Source organism: Scophthalmus maximus, chromosome 15 (assembly GCF_022379125.1).
Source record: "Scophthalmus maximus strain ysfricsl-2021 chromosome 15, ASM2237912v1, whole genome shotgun sequence".
In the NCBI taxonomy this organism is placed as follows: domain Eukaryota; kingdom Metazoa; phylum Chordata; class Actinopteri; order Pleuronectiformes; family Scophthalmidae; genus Scophthalmus; species Scophthalmus maximus.
In genome coordinates, this window is record NC_061529.1 from 8756827 (window position 1) to 8782780 (window position 25954).

Sequence of the window (25954 nt, forward strand, 5' to 3'; positions counted from 1 at the left end):
CAGGAAGGAATGTTACATGTTTTTTCGGCAGTTTTTATTAAATAAATATAAGCACAAAGAGTAAAAATCTGAGAAACAAAGACTAGTCACACTTTAAAACTGAGCTGGACAGCCTGTACACCATATCCCTGAGATAGCAATTTTTACAGCATTACTTTGCAAGTTACATCACACATCCCCCACATGAACAGTAAAATGTAACTTATTTCCTGTATCAAATAGCTTATCAAATGATTTACAGTTTTAAGAATATTACTGACCTATAATTAGGAGGCAGCTCATTTTGCGATGATGAAAAAACAAGTTTTAGAAATACAGTACAAGACTTCTTAAAATCACCCTGCCGTATCCAAGTATGGCAAAATAATAAACTAAAGTTGCACAAACTGAGCTGCTTTAACCGGAAAATGCTCAATTGATAACTTAAAAAGGATCATATATACAGAATGTCTCAATTTGTCAGCAAGTGTCAGCCTGCATACAATGCTTTCCAATTCTGCCTTCACTCTTTCTACCTTCACCTATTAGGATTCATGATAGAGGCTTTATGCAGGAATGAAAAAGTATAAAGCTTATTAGAATGAATTTGATATGCATTAGCCATAGATGTGCTTACAGACAAGTCGTGTACAAAATGGAAATAATCCTCCAGTTCCTAATTTGGCAGTCAATGGAGGAACAGGCTCCTTCTGCATTAATGTCCGGAATAATGTGAGATTTAACTCCCCTTTATCCCTGTCATCGTCTCATTGAGTAAAAAGGGTCAAAAAAGGCAAACTGAGTAGATAAACCCCTACTCAACTGAAGTCTATGACCGGCGATCATTCCTCCTCAGGGAACTTGAATTTGGCATAGACGATGAGCATGACTATGGACATGACGACACACATTGAACCAATCACGAGGTAGGCAATGCCCAGGAATTCATTCTTGCCACCCATCCAGGACACGTTGCTGAGCACCACCTTCTTTCTGCCATCAAAGCTCAGAACAGGATAGTCTAGAGGACAAAATGTTAAGGATATGGACCAAGAAGGGAAATACAGAGAATGTTACAAGACAGAATTATTTGCTTCATGCTCATACAGAAATTATTAGCGTCATGTAATATTTTGAACAGCATTATATACATGAGAACATATCAAGAACAATACAACTGATTTTGCACTTGTTAGCCCATTTACTACGAATCATATACAAACACTTCAAGTGAGTTCATGCTGTTTCAAATATTTAGATTTTTTTTTCTCAGCAACTATTAACTTTAATTTATTACAGATCTTTTTGATTATCAGTTAGCAGTTCAAAAACTTTCTTGAGTGGTACGAAACTCGAAAACTGTTTTGCTTAAATTGAAAATAATCAGCAAAAATATACTGTAGATGATTTGGATTTGAAGGATTTAAACTTGAGAACATAGTGCTATGGTCCTTTAAGTAAAATAAGGTAGACACCAATCAATCATGTGAATAAAGTAAATTTGTCTATCTCATTTACTTATGTCGCAAAATTTGCCTATTTTTTTTACTGCTGCGTCACTGTTTACCCTCAGCTCAGTTCAAAACAGAACTACTCCCTGACTGGTTAAACCAGTTCGACTAAGCTGCTGTATGTGTAATTTGACACAGAACATGTGGCCATTTCAATGCCTGACCTCCTTTGGTTGATTTGAAAGTCTATAAATATTCCCATTGGGATAGATCCATTAAAAGCATTAAGTCACTCTATTTACATGTGAAAATTTTTCACCTGAGTATTGTTTTGTTGTCCAGACGTATATACTGTATTAAATGAATGTTCTTGTACATACAGTAGTCTCCACAGCTAATAGCTCAATTGTGTCATACAACAATGAGAAAAAGACACACGTGACAGTATGGATGATTTATCCACCCCTGCATTAGCATACACTCTCTCTTAATGGAATAAGATTTCTTTTAAAGTGGATCACTCGTCGACACCTTAAGAGGGTGGCCCTGTAGCGCTGAGGTTTTGGCCTAGAGGCTAGCGTGTCGGTCTCCCATACCCGAGGTGGCTGGTTTGCGGCCCAGTCAGAGCAGTAAAATCACAACAACAACAAAGAGAGAGACAAGCTTCCTCCAAAACCGCTTACTGCCTCTTTAAGCGCTGGATTAAAACTACACAGACATAACTGGTCATACCTCCATGCACTGTCCTTTCACCACTGCATCTGTAACATGTGTAAGGATACTGTAGGCAATCTCAAGAGAGTAGTTTCCAGCTGGTAGACCCTTTGCATAATCACCCTCAGTGATTCGTCGATACAGCTTTCTGAAATTTGGCAGGGCTGCCCTCCTCATCCATACCAGGAAATCCTGGTTGATGAAGCCGTTGTTGGCTGGGTCCGTGGGGTCCAACTCATAAGCAGGCTTGGACCAAAATGTGGGTTTTACAGTACCTGAAAGTCAATCTTTGAATTATCAATCATGATTTCTAATCGCAATATTGACCACAATGCGAGTTATAAATTGATGTTGCGTAAATGACCCTTCAACAGCGCTGTAGGCCACTGATTTATTTCGCACACGATACTGCCAAAATGCTCATACCTCATTCAGCACAATTAACCTCCACCATAACTTCAACGGAACACAAAGTCAATAACAATAAATTGGACAAAAGTTACTACCATTGAAAGCGTTCTTTAGAGGTGTGACAGAGGGATTTCTGTATTTGACGTTGTAGTCGGTCCACCAAGCAATCCCTTTTCCATCTAAGGTCACCTGTATTTTTGCCCCACTGACAATCTGATACAGCTTGAAGGAGTCTTTGAAACAACAAAAAAATAAGAAAACAAAACAAGAATTATTACTTCCTTGACAAAGCAAACAACGTTTATTGCAACTTCATTGTAGTCATTTAAATGTTCTTTTACGTACCATTGAACATGCTGTTTGCTACAGATCCACATGGTACAATTGGTGTCTTGCCAACGTATTCATAGGGAGCACAGCTATCACTGGGTACCTTCAAGAGAAAGTGCTTTCATTGCTCAGATAGTCTCTCTGCATTACAGAGGGGAAATGACATGAGGTGCCATTAATACAGCTTTAGGTCCTGTGCAGTTTAAAAAGAAAAGTACACTGTAAAGACATGAAATGCGTGAAAACCCATATGTTTGTGTTTGACCGAGGTGGCAGCTTAGCATATTTGTATTCACACAGCTCATCTGTAAAAATGAGCACTTATGGATTTTGCTTTCCCCTTTGAAATTAAAAACTTGGATGTGTGATGGGTGCGTGAGAGCAAGTGTGTGTGTGTGTGTGTGTGTGTGTGTGTGTGTGTGTGTGTGTGTGTGTATATATATGTGTTTCAATATCCCATGCTTCTAACTCACCTTAAAAGAATCCAGGTCTCCAGACAGCTGGTTAGGATCTTTAGACACACCATATCCTCTGTAGTTCTGGAAGTAGTTGGACAAGCCATAATAAAAGAAGACGGGCCCCTGTTGAGGTAAACAGAATCACAAAAAACACAGGCGAGGGTCAGAGGCCACTGGTGCAACTTATCAATCTATAAATGCACCATTTTTGTGACTGTATAAGCTCGGTTGCTACCTTGAAGAGACTGTCAATGTTGAACTCCATTTTGCACACACAGTTCTTGACATCTGGGTCAGAGCACTTGAAACATGGGGAGCTTTGCTCCACCCCAGTGTAGTCTACCTGTGTGGGAAAGATTAACAAAGGTTATCATTAATTATTGATGGCAACAACACCGTTCCCCATTGTCTGCTGGAGGTGCACCACACCTCTTTAAACCCACAAGTACATATCACTTACAAGCAGCAATACCAGAAATGTCATCTCAACACTGAAAACAGGCTGTTTTACCATTGACTGAAAGTTTGTTTTCCTTTTCCTCTCTTTTTTACATTTATTTTCAGCCTGACACAGTAGTCAGTCTTACCTCTAAAACTTGGATGCTCTGTGAAGTGACGAAGAGAGCAACGCCAATGCCGATGAAAGCCAGGCCAATGAGGACAAACCCTGGGATGATAATGCCAGCAGAGAGCATGGGCTGCCATGCTGGAAGCCTCTGCTGAGTGAAGGCGGTGTTGTCAGGCCGGTTGACAAACTCTTTCTCTTGTTTCACCATTTCTTTGATTCTGTTGGATAGATAATTAACAAGCTTAGTTATAGTATTGTATCATTTTTATAGTAGGTACTGCACCATATTTCATTTTTATTACATGGAAGCCATGTGAAACAATCCCTGAATGTAGATGAATATGTTTTTCCTTTCACTTCTCTGACTGAACATCCAACTTCTTTGGTGTCTTACTGTCATTGTGATTTAATGTCTAGTGATGCATACAGCGGCAACAATGATTATATCATATTTTTTTAAAAACAGCCAAACCCAGAGGCCCCGTATCACATAATCTTGAATGCTAAACTACCAGCAACACCCAGATTAGCACAGAGCACAACACCGACGGGAGATCACATTGACTCTCTCACTTTAAAACTCGCCGGCTGAGATTAGTGGTTGAATTCAGAGATGGACATTAATATCCTAGTGTAGTTTCAGTATTTTAAGATGTTACTTACGGACAGAGGGGCTCAAAATTGAAAAAACAAAGGCGTCAACAGATCATCGGTATGCTTCCCTAAGTAGGAAGCGCGACAGGGCAGATCACCTTTACCTGTCGTCTACCCCCACCTTCCTTCCCCATCCTGTTCTTCTCCGGGCTGACGTCAGTCTCCCTGTAGTCCCGACCGATCTGGGATCAGTCTGGTCGCTGCGCAAGCAGTAAACGAAGTCAGCGACGAAGGGGCAGATTTTTTAAAACTTATTATTCTTTTTTTTTTTTTTTTTTAAACACAATATTCCGTAAAACATTAGAGCAGCAAAATTGTTTTAAACATCCACCCGTTGCATTGACATAATGACGAGTAAATCCCCGCCTCCTTTTTGGATTGACCGTTATTTCGACCAATCGTTTTGCCGAGCGGTGTTGGGTAACGTTTCCGCTCCACCAATCAGACCACTGAGAGGCGGGGGCCTGCGTCTGTGCCGTCTTTGTGTTGACATCTTCGAGGGGATCGAGAGGTAATAGTGATATTTCCAATGAATTATTCCTACTCGTGTGTCTTAAAGCAGTCCCACGCAGGGGACGTTCGCCAAGAATTCCAAGAGAAAGGGGTTGAGAGCAATTCTGCTTTGCGAGCGAAGCCGGAGCTTTTGTTTTTCGCCGGGGTCGCACCTGCTACTGTGTCACCGCTGCTGCTGCTAGCCACGGTCTATTGTTAGCGGTGTTAGCTAGCGTAGCATGGTCACGCACGACTCGATTGAATGGAGATATTCGTAGAAGCGACGAATCCCTGTGTTTTTAGTAGAGTTTCTGTTGCGACTGTGCCAAGGCATTGTGGTCCTGCGTCGATACGTGCCAATTGCACGACGCTGTCTGGAATAAATCGTTAGCTACGCAAGCTAACGCTAGCTTAGTTATAGCATTCTGCTGCTAGCTGTGTCGTTAACCAGCTCGTTAACGTTAGACCATATGGTTAAGCAATCGAAAGCAGACTGACTGTAACACAAATTACTATTTTAATCGAGACTTATATGAAGAATGAGCCGCAGTGAAACAGACTCTTATCAGATGATCTTGTATTATTCAGTGGATGTTTGTTAGTTTTCTATGCGTGTTATCTTCGTCGAATTTCATTCGCTGCTATGTAAAAAAAAAAAAAAGAGAAAAAAAGGCCAACGTTTCTGTTAAGTTGGTCCTGTTCATAACCATATTTCTGGTTCTGTCTTCATTTCTTTAGTGTTTGAATGGATATTACCAGGTGCACGGAGAAATGGGTAAAACAAGACAAGGTTACTGTACCACGGAGCCCTCATTTCATAAATCCATGCCATCCATGCACAGTTAATATGTTTTTTTTTAAACCATCCAGTGACCCAGATGTGACACGTGTGGGTGTTGCATCCCCTCAATGTCCAACAGCATTAGGAGTTTTCTTTAGCCTGTTTTATGAACAGCAAAGTAGACAAATGGGTTTTACCCCTAATGTTTCTGTGAGTTGTTACTGTGTTAACCTGAGCACTAACTGAGTATAAATATAATTTCAGGTTTTTATGGTTGTAAATGAGTTCATACAAATTTGTGTTCTTAATTGGGCCTAAAATGTGATAACAAAAGGACAACTATTTTTGTTTGGGTTATGTATTATTTTTTTCTTCCTTTCTAGCAGACACAAGCCACACTTCATCATTCTCATCTAAGATTTTGCAATATTCTTTTACCAGTTATACTATTTTGAACATTGAAATTTCAGCCATTTCACTTGATTGCAAATGATTGCAACTTGGGCTGCTGTGTTTTTATTTTTAGGGTTTCATCTTACTCCTCTTTCCTACCTTTGCAGGAGAGGCCTCCATCATCCTCCATAATGCTGTCTAGCAAGAAGTCAGATGCTGGCTCCTCCTCCTCCTCCTCTTCATCTTCCGCTGGCACAGCAGTAGGTGATAGGGTCCCGATGTCTGATGCCCAGACTGGAACCTCAGCTTCAGCTGCAGGAGCTATGGATGTGAAAAAGAAGGAGAGGTCATCCCCTAGTGGGGAACCTGGAGGAGCCCCTTTGCCCCACCAGGCAGGCCCTGGAGGGGCAGACCCGGACTCTGCTGAAGTCCGCAGGACAAGTCGACGAAAGCGAGCAAAAGTAAGCATTGACGATGTCTGTAGGCTGCGGGAGGCAAAGATTTTACCAAGAAAGAAAGTTATTTAATCTGAAAGAACTCACTATATTTTTTTGTTTAATTAAAGGGTCAATTCATTGTAAACTTTTGGTGCAATATTGATCTGTATCTTAACAGAGTTTTCCAGCTTTCTACTTCCTTACTGTTTCAAGCCACGTCACTGATTTTCGTCTGGATTGGATGTCTGGATCTTTACTCATCAGAGAAACAAGCTGAGCAAACAGCCCCTCTCGCACCTACCTTGTGTCCCGTCTCTGCTGAAGATCATCGAAGAAACACAAGTTTTTAATGTGAAACGGCTTTGTTCATTGTTTTACAGGTTTTATTTATCAAGTCCATTTGTTTTAGAGAGGTGGAGACCTCTATCGACAATTCAGCTCCCAGTAGAAGGAACACTTAAGGAATTCCATTGTATGCAATTGTAGAAAAGCACCGGTTCTTACTTGCATGCACGCCTTAGTGAAAATTGAAACAGATGTCATTTTTCATAGTTTGTCCTGCATGATGACATTTATGTCTTACTTCCCTAAAGGTTTTGGTAACGTTTAAAAAGGAAATGAGACCACACCAACAAACCAGAAACTGCTACGCTGGTTTTAATGATGCTTTTATTGTGCCTACCGTTGCAGGTGGAGTACCGCGAGATGGACGAAAGCCTTGCCAATCTGTCGGAAGACGAATATTACTCTGAGGAGGAGAGGAATGCCAAGGCAGAGAAGGAGAGGAAGCAGGTGATCCCTCCTCCACCTCCACCAGTAGAGGAAGAGAATGACAGTGAACCAGAGGAGCCATCTGGTGAGTTTGAAAACTGAGGTATCTCGTCAGAGTAGTGAAATGAATCAGCTAGTTTTTACAGTGGAAAGAAACATCTTTAATTTAAAAACTCTGATAAAAACCTTTCCCCCCCCAAATTGTCCCTGTACAAAAAAAGGTAGAGATTGTTCTTAACTGACATGAAGGCAGTTTGTAAAAAATTTTGTGTTCAATTTTAATTCAGACCTCAGGGCTCTTTCTTTTTGTCCAAAATTGACCCTAAAGGACACTCGGTCCTGACAGATTAGAGATGTCCATATTTCTTTTCAGGCGTGGAAGGAGCTGCTTTCCAGAGTCGTCTTCCCCACGACCGTATGACATCCCAGGAGGCCGCTTGCTTCCCTGACATCATCAGTGGTCCCCAGCAGACTCAGAAGGTTTTCCTCTACATCCGCAACCGTACAGTACGTGCCTATCTAAACACATTACTCCTTGTTAAAGGCTACAGACCATGAGGTTAGAGTTTTTAAACATATTTATTATAGTTTCTTAATCCATATTGACCTCATTCAGCTCCAACTATGGCTGGACAACCCTAAGATCCAGCTGACCTTTGAGGCCACAGCACAGCAGCTTGAAGCTCCATACAACAGTGAGAAATTAAATCAAAAATTATGTTTCTTTGCTTTTCTACATTTTCATTTCTTATTGTAGTCTTATGGAAATTGATAATTGATGTACTTTTGTTCTTTTTTTTTAAGGTGATGCTGTACTGGTCCACAGGATACACAGCTACCTGGAAAGGCACGGCCTCATTAACTTTGGCATTTATAAGAGGGTCAAGCCTTTACCCAGTGAGTTCACTTCATTTGTCAGCCACTTATTGGCCCCTAACACACAAGTTGTTCTCTAATAACTGGGATTTACTGTGGTGTGTAGACAAAAGCCTTTCAGAGACATTGACCTTTGAATGGTTTAAGGATACCTAATTAATGCTCTCCCTGCTTCTTATTGTAGCTAAGAAGACTGGGAAGGTCATAGTTATTGGTGGAGGCGTGTCAGGCCTAGCTGCAGCCAGGCAGCTACAGAGCTTTGGGATGGATGTTACAGTATTAGAGGCCCGGGTAAGTCACCAAAAGTTTTATTTTATTTTTTTAATCAGTGTGTTATTTCAGTTATGTTTGAAATTTTGTCACAACCAACTGTTAGCACAGATCATTTTAGTGTGGTAAAACATTTACATAATTTTGTAATTGACAGCTTTTTTACACTTCACATTTTAATGTGATATAAAAAAATGTTTTTAGAGTTTAGTTGATTACCAATCAAGATACTCAGTTTTACCTTGCCCTATATATTTTATAGCTGCAACAAGTTTACCATGTTATTTAATAATTACTTCATTTTTCCTTGCAGGACCGTGTTGGAGGCAGAGTGGCAACATTTAGGAAGGGCAACTATGTTGCTGATCTGGGAGCCATGGTGGTGACAGGCCTGGGTATGTATACATTTTTATGTGAAATACTGAAGTCAATCTCAACATTTAGTCAAAGCATCCTATAAATCCTTAGTGTCCAGTTAGTTGCTATGGAGGTACAAGTGTTTTTTTACATACTACATCAGCTGATATTCAGAAGTAAACTTAGGTTCAGGACGTATGCACCTTGTTCTGTGTAGCACCTCGATTTGAGGTCACTGCTTTCACGGAGTCAGAAAATTGTATTTTCTTATAGAGAATCTGCAGTGACCTAGATCCATCAGCAGATGGTGATATTGCCCATGCACGTGCTTTGTTGCTCTGACGTTTTTTGTGTTTGCTCGTTCAGGAGGGAACCCCATGGCAGTGGTCAGCAAGCAGGTTAACATGGAGCTGGCCAAGATCAAACAGAAGTGTCCACTGTATGAAGCCAATGGCCAGGCTGTGAGTACAATGAAACGTCCTCATGAGTAAACATACATGCACTCGTCCATTATCCTGCCACAGCCAAGCTCCTTGGGGTATTCTCACATTTAACAAGCAGAATCCTGAGATACCTTATGGGCAATTAAATATTTACCAAAATCATAAAAATGCTTCATTTTCTGTTGATTGTTGTTCGTAACAATTCCAGGTTTTCTCATAAAGCCAAGAAATTACTTCACAGCTTGATAGACGTCAAGAGGCTGATGGCAGCAGAGGCATGCATGTGATTTAATCTCGGCAGCTGATGCTTGGAAAAAGAATTATGTGCCTGCTTCAGTCATACCGACATTTTCAACTGCTCATTAAATCTCTTTCGAAAAGCAAACCTCAATAATAACCATTCATCAGGGAAGTGTAGTTACATCTACATTAGATACACACAACGTGTCCCTATTACGTTCATCAAACAAGGCCCTCGTGTTGTTTACTTCCTTCAACAGAAGATGTTTATATATGTGCAATATTTCCGTCAGTGCTCTTGTGTCTGGGTTTACAGCTGTTCTCAGAGCCTGTTGTTGCCCAGAGGCAGGGATCTGGCTTTCCATGCTCCACTAAAACACAATGGTGGAAGCATTTAACCGCTTACCATTGCGTGTCATCAACAACCGCTCCTGTTCCCTCGGAGCAGAGCAAAAAGGGGATACGGCCTAATGTCATTAAATTGGAAGCAACCGTGTTTTCCCCCCTTCTCATTCTTTTGCTCTATCCGTCAAATGGCTGCAATAGTAGTAGGATGTTTAGGTTCATGTTCAGGGCACTTCCATCGAAGTCGAGACTAACCAGCGGGGTTTTCTAAACATGGACATCATGTGTAACTGGTTTCGTCCTCTGCAGGAAAAGGCAGATTAAATGTACATGTTTTACTTTTGTACAAACCTGTATGAGGTTAGAGTTGTGCTTACTTAACATTTTCTCTCTCTCCTCCCTTCCCCTCTTGTCTTCTCAACCTCCTCCATGTTCATCTTTTGGTGAACTACTACAGGGTGAACGGTGCACAAGTGTATGTATTGGTTTATTTACATATTACATTCCTTACACAATTTTCAATGGTACAATTTGACCTCTATTCAATTAAATTTTTTAATTTAAAAAAAAGTATTTCCGTCCTACACAGCACTGTATCTGGGGCTGTTGGAACTGTCGCTGTTTTAGCATGGTGTCCATCCATGTTAGATAATTTTGGAAGCATGTTTAAAGACTGTTTCTGCATGACGATGAAGCCATGGAATATTTGTGTTTCTTTTGGGCACTGACTGAATCATTCATGCTGCTTCTGCTTAATCAAACATTTACAGTTTGAAATGGAAATATGCACGGGTGTAAAGTACAAATACCTTAAATTCCATGAACACTATTTAACTGGTGATAATGCTGAGTCAAAATGTGAATTTAGTTGTATTTTAAGTCTGGCATGCTTTTTTTTTTAAGGCAATTTAATTAATTTTTATTAGAGATTCATTTGCTGCTGTCTTTAGTGTGACTGACCAGTGTCCTTGTCATGTGATTGTTTCTCCAGGTGCCAAAAGAAAAAGATGAAATGGTCGAGCAAGAGTTCAACAGGCTGCTGGAGGCCACCTCCTTCCTCAGCCACCAACTGGACTTCAACTTCCTCAACAACAAGCCTGTTTCTCTGGGACAGGCACTGGAGGTGGTCATTCAGTGAGTGTGGCGTACACCACATGAGCGTACACATGTGAACCCAAAGAAGAAATTTTCCTACAAATTCACACAAACACTAGTTATAATCTTTTGTCTGTGTGTGTGTGTGTGTGTGTAGGCTGCAGGAGAAGCATGTAAAAGATGAGCAAATAGAACACTGGAAGAAGATTGTAAAGACTCAGGAAGATCTCAGGGATCTTCTCAATAAGGTGAGTAAAAGCCAAGACTTCTTTTGTAGCAAAAACAACTTTCGGAAATACATCTCTGGTTAGGTTCAATTTTAACTCCTGTTACGCCATTTTACACATAACAGTGACCCTTAAGTGTCCCCTGCTTTCATCCACCAATATCTCCAGACTAATTTCCTCTTCCTCCTTTAACCCCTCTTTCTTGCCTTTCCTTTTCCCTTAAGATGGTGACCGCTAAGGAACGGGTGAAGGAGCTCCATCAACAGTATAAAGAGGCCAGTGAAGTCAAACCACCCAGAGATATCACAGCAGAGTTTCTGGTGAAGAGCAAACACCGGGACCTTACCGCACTCTGCAAAGTGAGCTCAAACACTATTTTAGTACTGGAAAGAGATGTGAACATCAAAAAGCTGAAAAGTGAACAAGAAGAAAGTTACGATATACCAACACCTCCTATTTTTAAGCTCCGGGCAATTATCTAGTTTCCTATATGACACTTTCATGACTTCCTCAGATCTCCTGGACCAGGACTTAAAATCATCTTGTCACAGCAGTTTAGTTTAAAAGCTTTAAACTAGTTACACCTGTGTTTTGTGGTGTCATGGATAATATATGGCTTCTGTGTTTGAATTTACCGTGGTTGGAACTACTTTTGAAGCAGTATTAGATTATCTGGGTTGATAATTAGGTGTATCAAAAGGTCAAAAGGTTAACCACTACAATTTGCAGGACAGAAACTTTGTCTTGGTCTTGAAAAAAACCCCAAAGACAAAGATATTAATATGCCGAAGAAGTCCCAGCATGTTAAAGGGATATTTTATGCACGGCTAGGTCAGGGTGCCTCGCTGAAATGCCGTGCTATCTAAGTAAACAAGACAGGCTATGTTTAAGTGGTTTGATGCCTCGGTGGGATGTATTATTAGGGCGAGTGCTGCCGTTTTATTTTCGGTGCAGACAAATCACCTCCACTACGGCGCTCTGTATATTTTAGAAGCAGGTTTTAGTTGGTTTAAACACAGCTGGTGTCTTGAACAGGATTTGTCCGCAGCCCATCCGCTGTCTGAGAAACCACTTCAAGGCATTGAATCACGGTCTGAGCGTCTTTTTTGTCTGCAAATGTGCACACACATTTAAGAGTGTTCATGAGTGTGTGCACATCACTGCACCGTATAACCAGATTCTAAGGGCTATGCCAGGGACATATAGATTGATATAGATATATAGATCCAATATTTACAGACTCTGTGCAGCTGTGTGCTGGTGCCTGCGCGGTAGGTGGTACAACCAGACTCTGCGTTGCTGTCACAGTTGATTCTGTTGTGGTGAACTGATGAATAGGTCGAGTTGGCCCTTTTCTGTCGAGACTGCTTGTCCTTTCTACATGACCTGAAACCCTCTGGGTGTGTACCTTGTACACGCACACACATTCATGTGCATGCCAATACTCTCTCAACTCATTAAAGACACAACCAGCTCTGAGTCACTTTCTCATTTGTGGGAATAAACTAAAATGTATTTAAAGATAAAACATTGGCACATGACTAATATTTTAGACAACGGAATACTTTTTCCTTTCCTTTCAACAATACATTTTAAAAGTAAAGTATTGTTTTCAAATCACTAATATGTGATCACCTTCAATATTTGTGATTATTTCATGAACAACAAAGAGATTTCTTATTGTAACCTGATAATTGCGATATCATATGGATGAAATTGAGATCTATAAATGTCTTCTTGCTGTCTGCCTCGTCTGCGTGTAGGAGTATGATGAGTTGGTGGAGATGCAGGTCAAACTGGAGGAGAAGCTGCAGGAGCTGGAGGCCAATCCACCGAGGTACGTTTCAGCACAACCTCCTTAACTGCTACTGAAGCGCACAATAAATAAAAAAAAACTCCCTGTACGTTGCATTGTAACTTGTTACAACTTTATAATGCCAACCTGTTACTCTGTATGTGCACATTGATCACATTAAGAAATGTCTGCATTATATCTCTGATAACAGCTACCAAAACAAAGAACAGAGAAGCTCAAATTACAAGAAGCTCAGAGGGAGTGTGACTTTGTTCTCTGTTTAGGACGCCAATACTCTACTTTGTCCTTACATACAAAATAGTTGTTTCCTGATATTTAAAAAAATATTTGTCTAAATTTCAATGCTTATAAAACATAGTTTCTTGTTACAGCCCTGAGCAGCACAATGTAAACCCTGTCGCAATGTTCCTATTTTATAATGTGTTTATACGTTAGTAGCATGAGTAAACTTGTCTCTGTGATGTCGGTACTTAACACTGTGTCTCTTTACCTTCCTTTGTTTTTCCCACAGTGATGTTTACCTGTCATCCAGGGATCGGCAGATCCTAGACTGGCACTTTGCCAACTTGGAGTTTGCCAATGCCACACCCCTCTCCACCCTCTCTCTCAAGCACTGGGATCAGGTATATACACGTACCCATTTAGAAATATCATAACTGTGAAGTCCTGACAATGGTCTTGCATAGCAAAGATCTGCTCTTACAGTCCTGTGTGTGTGTGTAATATGTTATTGCTAGTTTCACTATGAGATACTGTTCTACTGTGTAGTACATTAGGAAGTTCATTATGCTTCTGGGATGATGTGTTATTATCTTTTAATCCACAGGATGATGACTTTGAGTTCACTGGCAGCCACCTGACGGTGAGGAACGGTTACTCGTGTGTTCCCGTGGCCCTGGCTGAAGGCCTGGACATCAAACTAAACACAGCGGTGCGACAGGTCCGATACACGGCATCTGGTCAGTGCTCCCGACTGTGTTTGTTCCACGATATATTTCATATGGAACGTGCAATGTTGTGTTAACCAGCGTTGCATCCGTTTCACCTCCAGGCTGCGAGGTGATTGCAGTCAACACTCGCTCCACGACCCAGACCTTCATTTACAAGTGTGACGCTGTGCTGTGCACCCTGCCCCTCGGTGTGTTGAAGCAGCAGCCCCCCGCCGTGCAGTTTGTTCCCCCACTGCCTGAGTGGAAAACATCTGCCATACAGAGGATGGGCTTTGGCAACCTCAACAAGGTTTGGCTTTTTGCAAATGCGCTCACAGTGCCTTACAGTGCTTAGGCTTTATCAGAACAAGCTTCCTTCATTCCCGCCTTCCTTCCGCCAGCTCAAAATGTCTGGTTCACATTCATATTTTAGCCTTTAGATTTTAGTCTGAAGTATAATCCTTTTCAGACGTTCAAATGGAAGGAGAGAGATTTGATTCATAAACCCACCGTTGGCTACAGGACAACATGTCTCCCTAATTAATTCTTAGACTTGAATGAGTCAACATTTTAGAATCAGGTTTTAAATCATGTGGTGTGTTTCTGACGGGACACAGGGGACACTATTTGTGCTGCAGTGTCCTTATGCTGGCAACTTGACCTTCAGCTTCTAGAGAAGCTCCTGCAGCCGAAGCACAATGAGCTGAGCATTCAGGATTTGTCGAGTGTTTTTCCTCGCAGGTGTATGTCATTCTCTTTTAGGCTTACCAAACAGCAAAACCTCTTTTTTTAGTCTTTGATTAATCAGGCTAGTTGTTAGTTTGCAGCTAAGGGAACGAGGATTCCCCTCTTTCCTCTCAGTAGATGGTGTTTTCCGGCTCCCTCCTGGCTCGTCACTCAGACAGAAGATGGAGGACGGGGCAGAGGGTGTGGCATGGGCAGTTTGTGGGGAGAGGGAGTTGGAGCTTGTTGCGTGCAAACGAAAGATGGTTTTTTTTTTGCCAGCGTGTCAATAATCCGATCAGAGTGCTCACTCTGCGTCACTCCTGATCCACCAGCTCTTTGCGCTCTCTGTCTGTTGCTGAGCATCATCTGCAGCAGAGCAGTTTATCTCCTAATTCTGCTGCAGCTCAGAGAGCACTGCATGATTATGCAACTTGAGCTGCTGCTAAACTCCATCTCCAGCAGGGGGAGCGCTAGCATTCACACGCAGCACTGACTGGTGTTGGCAGTGAATGTACTCAATGTGAGCCCACGTCCACAGGCGGCCGAGTTCTTGACTGAAATAAGCAGTTTGACTGTTGTTGACTGTTGGTGACTGTTCTTGTTTCGCGTCCCTCCCTGCACAAAGGTGGTGTTGTGTTTTGATCGTGTATTCTGGGATCCCAGTGTCAATCTGTTTGGTCACGTCGGCTCCACCACAGCAAGTCGGGGTGAACTCTTCCTCTTCTGGAACCTCTACAAAGGTGATCACTTGTAATTTCAGTCTCATAACGGATAATTCATGATTCTCTTTCTTGCGTTAACTTCCCTCAAGACTATACAATAACCTCATGTAAATTGATCCTTCCTCCCCTCAGCCCCGATCCTTCTCGCTCTGATGGCCGGTGAGGCCGCCGGCATCATGGAGAACATCAGCGATGATGTCATTGTCGGACGCTGTCTGGCCATTCTCAAGGGAATATTTGGAAGCAGCGCTGTACCACAGGTTTGTACATCACTTTGCTGTTATAGTCAGTTTTCTGTATGGCCTTTGTTTGTCCGCCTTCCTTTACCCCGACTTCCATGAGTTCTCTTTGAGTCCACATACCACATTGTTTATTTCTGTCAGAAATTCAATGTTGACAAGTCTTTTTCAAGTAAAACTTCATTATTGTTGTTGACAGAGAAGTAGTGCTGAATTATATATTTATTTCAGCTCTTGGATTAGGGTTTTCTCAGTTTTTTTCCAGTACTTTGAGTGGAATGTCAAATTCGATCCCGAGTCGACCCCCTCAACCAGCACAGTTTTACATGGCTCACAAGTGGAGTTCGGTCCAAACCACCCGTCATTATAAATCATTTGCTTATGGTTTTAAATTGGATAGAATCATATGCATGAAGTCCAAATTTGGAGCCGTTTGCCATCCAGCTGTTTACAGGTTCCTCTTATACCGCCATGGAAACTCCTAAAAAGTATGTTGTTGTTGTTTGTTGTTTGTCGTCATGGCAGCCCAAGGAAACTGTGGTCACTCGTTGGCGAGCAGACCCCTGGGCACGAGGCTCTTACTCGTACGTCGCAGCAGGTTCTTCGGGGAACGACTACGACCTCATGGCACAGCCCATCACGCCCGGGCCGGCCATCCCGGGAGCCTCGCAGGTAAAACACACGTCGACGGTGCTGTTCCCGGCATTCACGTTTGTGTTTGGGTGAGAACCAGTGTGTGAGGAAGAGAAGCTCTCCCAGCCGTCCCACAATATTCAACCAAACCAAAGCATTTTATTCTCAACACAGATGCTTTTCATGTTGGCACGCTGATTGATGTGAACAAGTTATGTGTTGACTGATGACTTCTAGCAGTTTATTACTACGTCCCATTCCCACCCTCTCACCAGTCCCCTATTGTCTCTCAATTCTTCATTATGTCGGGACAATCCAACATCCATCTCAGTGTGTTATTTTTTTTTTTTCCTTTCCCCTCTCAGCCTGTCCCACGTTTGTTCTTTGCCGGTGAGCACACCATCAGGAATTACCCGGCCACAGTTCACGGCGCACTCCTCAGCGGGCTCCGCGAAGCCGGGCGCATCGCAGATCAGTTCCTCGGCGCCATGTACACACTTCCCCGACAGGCCACTCCCACAGCCGCCAGCAACCCTCCGCAGGCCCAGCCCACCCCGAGTGTCTGAAGTGATCCCAGCCACCTCTGGACGGTCGGACCGAAGAGAACAGTTTGTGAGAAGAGTCTCAAGGTTTACTAACAAAATGTTGATATTTCTGTATGTGAGAGATCTTGAAAGTCCAGGAAACAACTTTGCCTCTTTGCCTTCTTGCTAAAAAAATAATGACATCTCTAGAGTTTATTTTCTAGTTGTATGTATATTGTAGAAATGAGATTCTTTTAGTGGAGAACTTGTGATGTTCAATCTTCACATATACATACATTTAACTAACAGAGACAGATGTGACCTACTACACAGACTGGGCTGGGAATAAACCTCAGTTTTATTACGTACTGATGTAATAATCCATCTCAAACTTTACAAATGTGTGACTCCCCTGTCTTAAAAGTGAGGCATGGCATTACTTTTGGTCCCCGGTTTGTATTTGATCCCATGTGGAGTGTGCTCGAAGAACCCAGCATCTATTTATGTCTGAACGTGTAAGGAATGGCTGGAGTACGAAAATACATTTTCCTCTGTTGTGATTGAAGAGGCCTTGTCCTGGTTGTCTCGAGGCTTAAAACATTGACATGTACAGTATCTGTTTGCCTCGTAAATTTAAGTTCTATCATTTAGGTTGCAGAGTATAGAAGAAATAGTTTGTATCAAAAGCTAAAAAGACGTATTTCTTGAAAGATTTGTGAATGTTTTTTTTTTCTGTTTGTTTTTTTGCCATAGCGGTTTAAGTATTTTATTATGGTCGTCATCACATTTTTTATATTGTCAACTGTTTTGTTATTAAAAGAAGACAAACTTTCAATATTGAAATCAGTGTTTGCTTTTGAAATAATTTCTACACAGAACTGACTTCATCTTGTAACATGGCTTCCTCTGCTTTGACCCTCCAGTGACCCTCCTCCTCTGCAGGTCTGGCTGCTTCCCAGGGTCTGTGGTACTGTGTGAGGGGGGGCGGCAGTAGATGAGGGTCCCTGGCAGCAGCTCCACATAGTGGGGGATCTGATGAATGACGGGGGGAGATTAAAATGGTCAACCATAAGCTATGAGTTGTATTCCAGGGCTCCGTGCCCCCTCGGTTTCCATGCGCTCTCGAGCGTCACAGGCCTCGTTTTCCCCCCAGAGCTGCGGTTATTATTATCGTGACCAGAAGAGATGTTTGATGTAACAACAGTAATTTGAGCTGGGGTTTTGGACCGAGGCACTCGGGTATTTTCACCTCCCTGGTAAACCATGGGCTCGGAACAGAGTGTGTAACTGTTGACTGGTGAGGTTATTTTTCATAATAGCCTCAAGCCCACATACAAGTGATAAATTTTATCGAGAGGCAGACATCAGATAGGCAGAGTTAGAAGTCCTCTGGATGAGAGACCACTGCAAGTCCGAGCACATTTCATGTGATTCATAGGTGTGGGATGGAATGTGCACCTTCGCAGGTACAAACACCTCCCACGTACTCTTGCGTGTGTATTTCGGTAATCATCCACAGAAATCAAATTGCTTATTACATAATCGCTTTACGATTTCCCGCTTATGTAAGTACAATACTTAAGCCGTGCAACAGCACATCTTGTTGATACTGTGAGTCAGTTCTACTATTCAAAACCACATGTGCGATCACTAAGCAGGAGCCACCTCCAAACTTATTTAGAGCTGTACGCTTGACCTCAATAACCCGCTGGATGCACTCACACATTTCAGCATCCGCCCTCGGTCCCTCTCACGACACCTGCTGTAGGCAGCGAAACCTCTTCCTCACTCTCACGCCTCCTCCTCCTCTGCCTCCTCCTCCTCCCTGCAGTGCCACTGAGTCATTTCTATGGTTGACTTCACAGCACTAATTCAGGTCAGGCCCCTGTGCCGGGGCTCAGGTGTACCAGGGTCCAAACAGGTACCAGTGTGCGAGGGTGACGCCTCCCTGCAACTGAACTTAGGACAGATTAAACCCACACGAGCAGGAGAGACGCCGTTTTAACCCGTCACTCACAACCAGTTTTGACTCATGACGACATCCCAACGAACAAACCGAGGCCTGCTCTGGATTCAGTGACAGATAGCTACTAATTTGGTTCAATCAAAATAAGAATAAAATATATATTAAGTTGTTAAAACTTGCTCCACCGCAACAAACTGACAGCAAAATGCTACATACACACTGCAAAAAAATTGAATATATTTCTAGACCAATAACAGAAGCCTCAATAGACCAGAACGCAACGTGGACCAGGACCAGGACTCACTCGATGGTGAGTCTTCGCTCTACCATCCTCGGCATCTACACATCATAGCCACACAGTTCGACGCAACGCGACCAGGCTTGTTCTCTGGCAGCATTTGTTTTTTAAGTTTCACCAGATAAAAGTCTCTCCTCAGACGCACAGAGCATTGCTAGTAGACAATAAAAAAAACCAAAAAACGCCCAGAAGTGCCAGATGTAGAAGAGAAAGCTTTGTGTGCTGACGCTGCATTCCTCAACGGCTTGTGGTTTTCCTCTTTGTACCTGACCAATGTGCCTCATTTGTCTTGCCTGCTTATTTTGCATACCGTCAGCTGTTGTTCTGTTCCACACACACACACACACACACACACACACACACACACACACACACACACACACACACACACACACACACACACACACACACACACACACACACACACACACACACACACACACACACACACACACACACACACACACACACACACACACACACACACACACACACACACACACACACACACACACACACACACACACGTCTACCAGGGTGAAATTAAAAACCCGCTGAGCTTGTTCGGCGAAAAAATGCATAAAAGGCGCAGGTTCCCCGACACAGGTTCCAACTTGGAGACGTGTTACAAACAGGTTGGTTTTTTATTTTTATTGGAATACATATGGTCTGCTGTACAGTTGGCAGCTTCAAGAGACCTACATGCAGAGTGCGCCAGCCACAGTAAAGGTTAAAACATGCACAATGTACTGTAAAGTTCTAAAAGCGGAAAAGAAAAAGACAAAAAAAGAGACCAGCCTCCTGACACAGTCCATCTGGCGTTACTGACACACAACAACAAATCATATCTGATTTCACTACTTACATTTCTGTGTTGGACACCTCTGTCGGTCGGTCTCCTTCTTCTGCACATGAATGTATAAACATGGGGCGTTAAACACTTGTTGATTGTTCAAATTCTCGTCTGTGTGCGAGCGTGTGTGTGTGTAAGAGAGGTGGGATCCAGTTATACACATCGTCTTTTTTAATTCCTTAAAGAATACTCCTATTAGATTATTTGTGTTATATGTATATGTATATATATATATATATATATATATACATATACATATACACGTGTGTCTGGGGCCTGCAATGCTTCTTTCTTTGGCAGCACATACAAACATACAGCACAGATGTACAAACCCTGAATTTATGAGCGAGGGAGAACAGAGCAGCTAAGAGGTCGGACCATTGAATAGGCCTGATAGAAAAGAAAAAGACAAACAGGACAACACATGGTGAACCGCTCAGCGCTGCAGACCTGTTCAGCTCGGATACAACGCACATCGCTTCTCTCTTCAACGACTACGACACAACCCCCGCCCCTCTCTCGCTCTCTCTCTCTCTCTCTCTTTTTTAAATGGTCTCTCTCGCTCATCCATGACGTGTCATCGTGAGAAATGTCTCGCATTGAAATAACATAAACACAAAATGCAGGAAGAAAGTACTCTCCAGGAGTGTAATAACCACGAGAAAGACATTATCTTGCAAAGACAAAAAAATATCATTCTTAAAAATCAAGATGGACAAATACTTAATATATTTCAATAATAAGGCCCACTTTACAAAAAGGTACAAGATTTTTCCTTAAATAAAATCTATCCGATATAGCTTCCAAAATAAGACATCTTTTGTTTAACAAAGAAATTAAAACATACATAACCAGAAAACAACATCATCATCAACAACAACAAAAACCCTCGAATTGTACATTTCCCCTTGATTTCAGTATTTCAGAGACAGGTCGCCCGTCTCTCACTGTAAACCGCAAATACTGTGGAATGATTTTGGCACTATGTAAGAAGGCGGAGACACAGGCATAACTGGGAGCCATACCTGGACAAATATGGTCAAACGTGATTCATTAATTTCCTTTCTTTTTTTCCCACTGGTGAGATCATTCTTAAATACTCTAATTTAGCCGGTTCAAAAGCAAATATCTGACTGGTACATTCAGGTACGGAAAAAAAAAAAACTGTCGTTAAAGTTCATATCTGGGACACTCAGAAGAGGAAACTTTTTGACAAAGGGGGCCGAAGGGGGCATTAGTCGTTTGAGGTCTTAAAGTTAAGTGCTAGTTAAGTGCAGATTACGGCCTTCGCCACCCAACGACACCATGACCCTGGCTTCACAACGGAGGCCTCTGAGGGGGAACAGGTCCCGCTCGCTGCCCGGGAGCCATTACTGCGGAGCAACTCCAATCTCCACTAAGTACATTCTAGTCTACTTTATTAAACGGGGAAGAAAAAAATAAAAAGACTTGTAAATAACGGATGCGGACCCTAACCCAACCCCCTAACCCTCTTTCTCTTAAGTCTTCGAGCAGGAAACCCTTTTCTCTCCACTGCTAAAACAACCTCTTCTCCTCCCGGGGAATTTTGAAATCATAACATCCACCGTCCACGTCAAAAAACATTCAGCTCTAGCAGAAGCTGAGGTGATTGATTGTGGTGAGGGTCGACGAGGGCATTGGAGTTAGAACTCGCATCACCGAGTTGCCACGTACAGTAACGCTAACCCCGCGGTGATGTCAGCCTCAAAGGTAAATCAAAAACTCGCCAGCTCTGACAGACACACATGCATGGAGAGTCTGCTTACGACACACCGGTTCACATGTCGAGCATGTCATATTAATAACAACACACCCACCCACCCACCCACGGGCGACCACGTGTGTCTCTGGACATGCGATACCGTGTTTTAATCATCCCTACAGTGCACATCGCTGCCAGGCCGTTGCGTCTTTCCTCTCCCCTGTATTTAGAAGCCCCGAGCCAAGACGTGGAGACGGGATTAGACAGCAGCCCTGACCCCCTGACCTTTCAGCTACCCGGGGAGCTGCCCATCACTGTCTGGTGACAGGCTGCTGGCCCTCAATGAAACGACTCGCCGGGACCAACAACACATATCACCGCTGTCCGGGACTCTCCCCTTTTTAGGAAATGAGAATCCAAGGAAGATGCGGAGAAGAAGAAGAAGAAGAAGAAGAAGAAGAAGAGGGAGACGAAGGGAGGTGGAGGGGGACGGGGACATTTGGCTTCTCCGAAAATGCTAAAAGGAAAATTGGAACTGGCTATAAAGATGGGAGATTGGGGAAGAGTTGGCAATTCCTCTTGGTACATGAGAAGAGTGGTAGTTGAAACAATAACAGAGGAAAGCACAGAAGGACCATATGATCATCAGGTCTTGGCACGAGCAATGAGAGCTCGGAGCAGTGTGTCCGGTCTGTTTTCTGCTCCATCATAAAGCCAGCAGTGGCCATGGAGTGGCCACATGGCAAATCCTTTTCTGAAGCCGACTCCCGACAGACAAATCTAGAGGACGTAGCGCTTTGGGCGTTGCGGTCTGTATTCTTTCAAATGGTACTTTAAAGTTGGGTTAAGGAAAGAAAAAAAAAAAAAAGAGCCTCCAGGGAAAGTTGTTTTGACCTCCATCGGGGAGGAGTTCTCTCTGAGGACGTCTTTACAATGCTCCCTGTAACAATCCTAGTGTTCTATATGTATTTATACTACAGTTGTTTATCTGCTCAGCAAGTGGAGGGATATGATATGAGTATGTATTGTCTGTACAATCTACCTTTCTTATGATATTTGAAGGCACAGGTAGACACACTGTTGATATTTCTAGCAAAAAGGTCAAAGTGATTCAAATTAACATTTGTTGAAATGTTAGTTTTCAGTTTGGACCCGTGATCCGCATGGCGCCTGATGCATGATTGAACAGATTGATTTCAAATAATCTTCAATGAGGTTTCTGTCACAGACGTGCACCACATACCTCAATGAAACTTATTTAATTACTGGCCACTACTAAATCAGTTTCTATGCCCCCCTCCCCCCCTCCCCGTTGCTGCCATGGCCCCCACCAATGAGATATTGCTCATACATACCAACCACAAGTTGATACTTCTATGATGTAACAAAATAATACACCCCCATAGATGTAAGAAGCTCGGGACGATTCGCACGGCGAACCCAGTCTTTCTCTCTCTCTCACACTCACACACACACACACGCACGCACGCATACGCACACACACACACGCACACGAGCGGGACGGTCGGTTCCTTGATGTTTAAAGTCCAGCCCCCTTGTGATTTTCCAACGACTGGCGGGCGTGTACACGGTATTTACAGCAGCACTAAATGAAACGGTCCGCCCTGCCAGGCCAGGTTTGCTGGTTAATCCACAGTCCAATGTTCAGCTTTCTCAAAACGCACGGAGGAGGACAGTTGCAAGAGCTGAGAATCAAAAGCACCACGGAATGAGGTTATAAACATATTAACAGTACAACCCTCCCCCCTTACCACCCCAAATCCTTGTTGTTGTTTTTTTTATATACATGTGCATTGCATTTAATCATGTTCAAACTTAGGAGCTTTTTATCTTGATATGGTTGAGCAGACAACAGAGGAGTGGATGATGCAGAACAGGAAGCGAATTACAAAGAATGAAAAAAAAAAGCAAAAATACGATCCCAGCCTGTCAGAAAGTGTGTGTGTGTGTGTGTGTGTGTGCTCACTGCTACAATGCCGCCACCAACAATCTGTTAAGCTGAGTATATGTCGAAGTCACAATCTTCCACGTGCTCTTCTTTCATTCATTACTAGAAACATGCAATTGTTCACCCAGCACCTAAAAAAACAAATTGAATCCAGAATGCATGCCAGAAAGTGGTGACACCGATGTGTGTGTATGGTGTGTGTGTGTGTGTGTGTGTGTGTGTATATATATATATATATATAGAAATATATATATATATATATATATAAAGGAAAGATGATGGTCTGACTGAATTGAAGCAAAAGTGAGCTCATGGAGAAAAAGTAAATATGTGTTATGGGTCTGCAAAGAGGGTAATTCGCTTTCCGTTTTTGGTCACAGTTAAGGCAAAGATCTTTTAGTTTGTGAAGTGTTCTGCGTGAAGTTCCAGCCCCATGAGATGAAGACGTTACTGTTGGTTGGGTTGTTTTCTTCAGTGATCAACAAAGGTTGAAATTGTGATTCAAAAGCGACATCCAGCTGTAATGGTCCTCCGGAAAAAGGCGTGCTCATTGTTTTTGAGTCCCTCTTCTTCTAGCTCTCTCTGTGGCATGCAGAAAGAAAGGAAGAAAAAAAAAAATCTCCAGCCATCCCCAGCGTGCCAGCCTCTCCCTTGTCAAATTTTGGGATTACACTATAATACATCCAACACAAGGAGCAGAAGAGGATACGTGGGCTGGTGAGGCGACCTCCACAATGCTGCACAGGCACTGTCTTTCCATTTATGCCTCTTTTGCGGACAGAGAAAAAATTCCAGGATTGGTAGAGCACATCTCCGTGCTCCGTGCTCAGGGTCAGATCTGTGGTTTGTTGTTCTATATGGATTTTTTAAAATCTTTTCTCTGCTCGTTATAAAAGCTGCAGATGTCGTCTGAAGGACACGATGGCAATAGGTGTAGCCGTTAGTTGATGGGAGACTGGTGTTTGGCTCTGCTTTTGCCAGTGAGAGATTGATGGAGTGCTGTAAAGGAAACATAAATAAAAAAGGGCTTACTTACAACTTTCATAAGTATTCATTTTCCTTAGAAACGTTTGCCAGGGAAAACAAGGTAATTAAGCACTAATGAGGCAGGAATAGAGACTGTGTTCAATTGGTTCACCTGGAGAAATATATGTAAATAAGTGAAATTTCTTAGCATGCAAAAAAAAGTTTCCAGTAAGAAATTAATAATTAATGATTATTGGAATTGAGCTTTTCTTTGAGGGGATTGCCTGTTCAAAAGGCATGAATTGCTTGCAGGTTTAGTTTGTCGAGTTTTTAAGGACGACGCAGACTGCTACTGTGGGGCCACTGTACTTATCAGACTACAATACTGCTGTCACCATTATGGACGTTACATCTGAAAGCATCTTCAGAGATACGACATCTTTGCAACAAGGGTAATTAACATTGACTTCCTTTAATTAACGAGTTTCAGGAGTCAGCGGAGAAGAGGAGGAGAGAAAAGAAGAAAAGAGCCCACCTGTCCTCGTTGCTGCTCAAGTCCTGTTCAGACCCAGGCGGTCTAATGATAATCCGACGGGCGATGGCTCCACGGTCGACTCCCCGGCCCGCTCCTCCCGTCCCCTCTAGCCCCTGACCCTTGACCCCGACTGGACCACAGCTCCCCTCCTCTGGAGGAGGTTCCTGCCGTCTTGGATGCCCGGTCATAGGAGCTGCCCAGGTGGTGCGAGTCGCTGCTGGGTAGCTGCCGTCTCCAGGAGGCCGGGCTGTGGCTCGAGTTCGTACTGGGATCGACACCATCAGCAGCCTGGAAGGGTGAGAATATTAGATACAGAAGGAAATTAGATGAAGAAAATGTTTTGTCTGTTGACAAATGGGCAGCTGCTGCTTGGAGGCTTTGGTTTGGTTAGAAATGCAAACAATTCAATCCCACATTCTGGAGTTATATATAGGAGCTATGGGCATTTTGTTTGGATGCTTGGGGGCCATGTTTGGACTTTTTTTGTATTATGTGGGCATTAAATACATGCTGTTTATGTTAACTGGTGTGTGACAAGGAGAGTCTGCCATGTGGTCGTTTGCCAGGGGGAAAAAATCCCCAACCAAAAGCCCCAAACATACCCCAAACTGAGAGATTTATAATTTGGTGGGCTGACTAGAAAACAAACCCCAAGTTACTAGTCTGTGGTGACTACAACAGCACGTCTTCCTCTCACAACCTCAGTAACCCCGCTCTGAGAAAGTGAGAGTTCGATGACGAGGCAGTTCCTACAGCACCCCGC

At 42.8% G+C, this 25954-nt stretch overlaps 3 protein-coding genes across 8 annotated transcripts in view; 1 reads left to right on the top strand and 2 right to left on the bottom strand.

The window, feature by feature from the left end:
• Nucleotides 1-7: 7 nt before the first annotated feature.
• Nucleotides 8-4729, bottom strand: tmem30b (transmembrane protein 30B). Its single transcript, XM_035610430.2, has 8 exons — nt 4575-4729; nt 3931-4129; nt 3579-3686; nt 3359-3466; nt 2901-2988; nt 2651-2788; nt 2213-2419; nt 8-1000 (listed from the first exon to the last, which is right to left on the bottom strand). Exons 2-8 carry the CDS (start codon nt 4117-4119, stop codon nt 822-824), a joined length of 1017 nt encoding a protein of 338 aa, XP_035466323.1. The 5' UTR covers nt 4120-4129; nt 4575-4729; the 3' UTR covers nt 8-821.
• Nucleotides 4730-4936: 207 nt separating this feature from the next.
• kdm1a (lysine (K)-specific demethylase 1a) lies at nt 4937-17716 on the top strand. Of its 4 annotated transcripts, none has more exons than XM_035610428.2 (22): nt 5014-5076; nt 5796-5832; nt 6399-6692; nt 7356-7524; nt 7813-7946; nt 8056-8134; nt 8244-8336; nt 8500-8606; nt 8899-8980; nt 9309-9403; nt 10428-10445; nt 10962-11104; nt 11223-11313; nt 11517-11651; nt 13056-13129; nt 13620-13731; nt 13935-14067; nt 14160-14347; nt 15389-15503; nt 15618-15745; nt 16250-16396; nt 16723-17716. In XM_035610428.2, exons 2-22 carry the CDS (start codon nt 5803-5805, stop codon nt 16921-16923), a joined length of 2568 nt encoding a protein of 855 aa, XP_035466321.1. In that variant the 5' UTR covers nt 5014-5076; nt 5796-5802; the 3' UTR covers nt 16924-17716. The 4 variants fall into 4 exon arrangements, with proteins under 4 accessions (XP_035466322.1, XP_035466321.1, XP_035466320.1 ...); XM_035610427.2 differs by having other exon boundaries at nt 5018-5076; nt 5796-5847; nt 7359-7524; XM_035610426.2 differs by having other exon boundaries at nt 5019-5076; nt 5796-5847.
• A 2054-nt stretch (nt 17717-19770) lies between these two features.
• Nucleotides 19771-25954, bottom strand: part of luzp1 (leucine zipper protein 1) — a 45838-nt gene continuing 39654 nt past the window's right edge. For all 3 annotated transcript variants that reach the window (XM_047337665.1, XM_047337666.1, XM_047337667.1), the window contains 2 exons: nt 25192-25479; nt 19771-24689 (listed from right to left, as the gene is read on the bottom strand). In XM_047337665.1, coding sequence (XP_047193621.1) covers nt 25234-25479 — 246 coding nt within the window. In that variant the 3' untranslated portion in view covers nt 19771-24689; nt 25192-25233. The remainder of the gene's footprint in view (nt 24690-25191; nt 25480-25954) is intronic.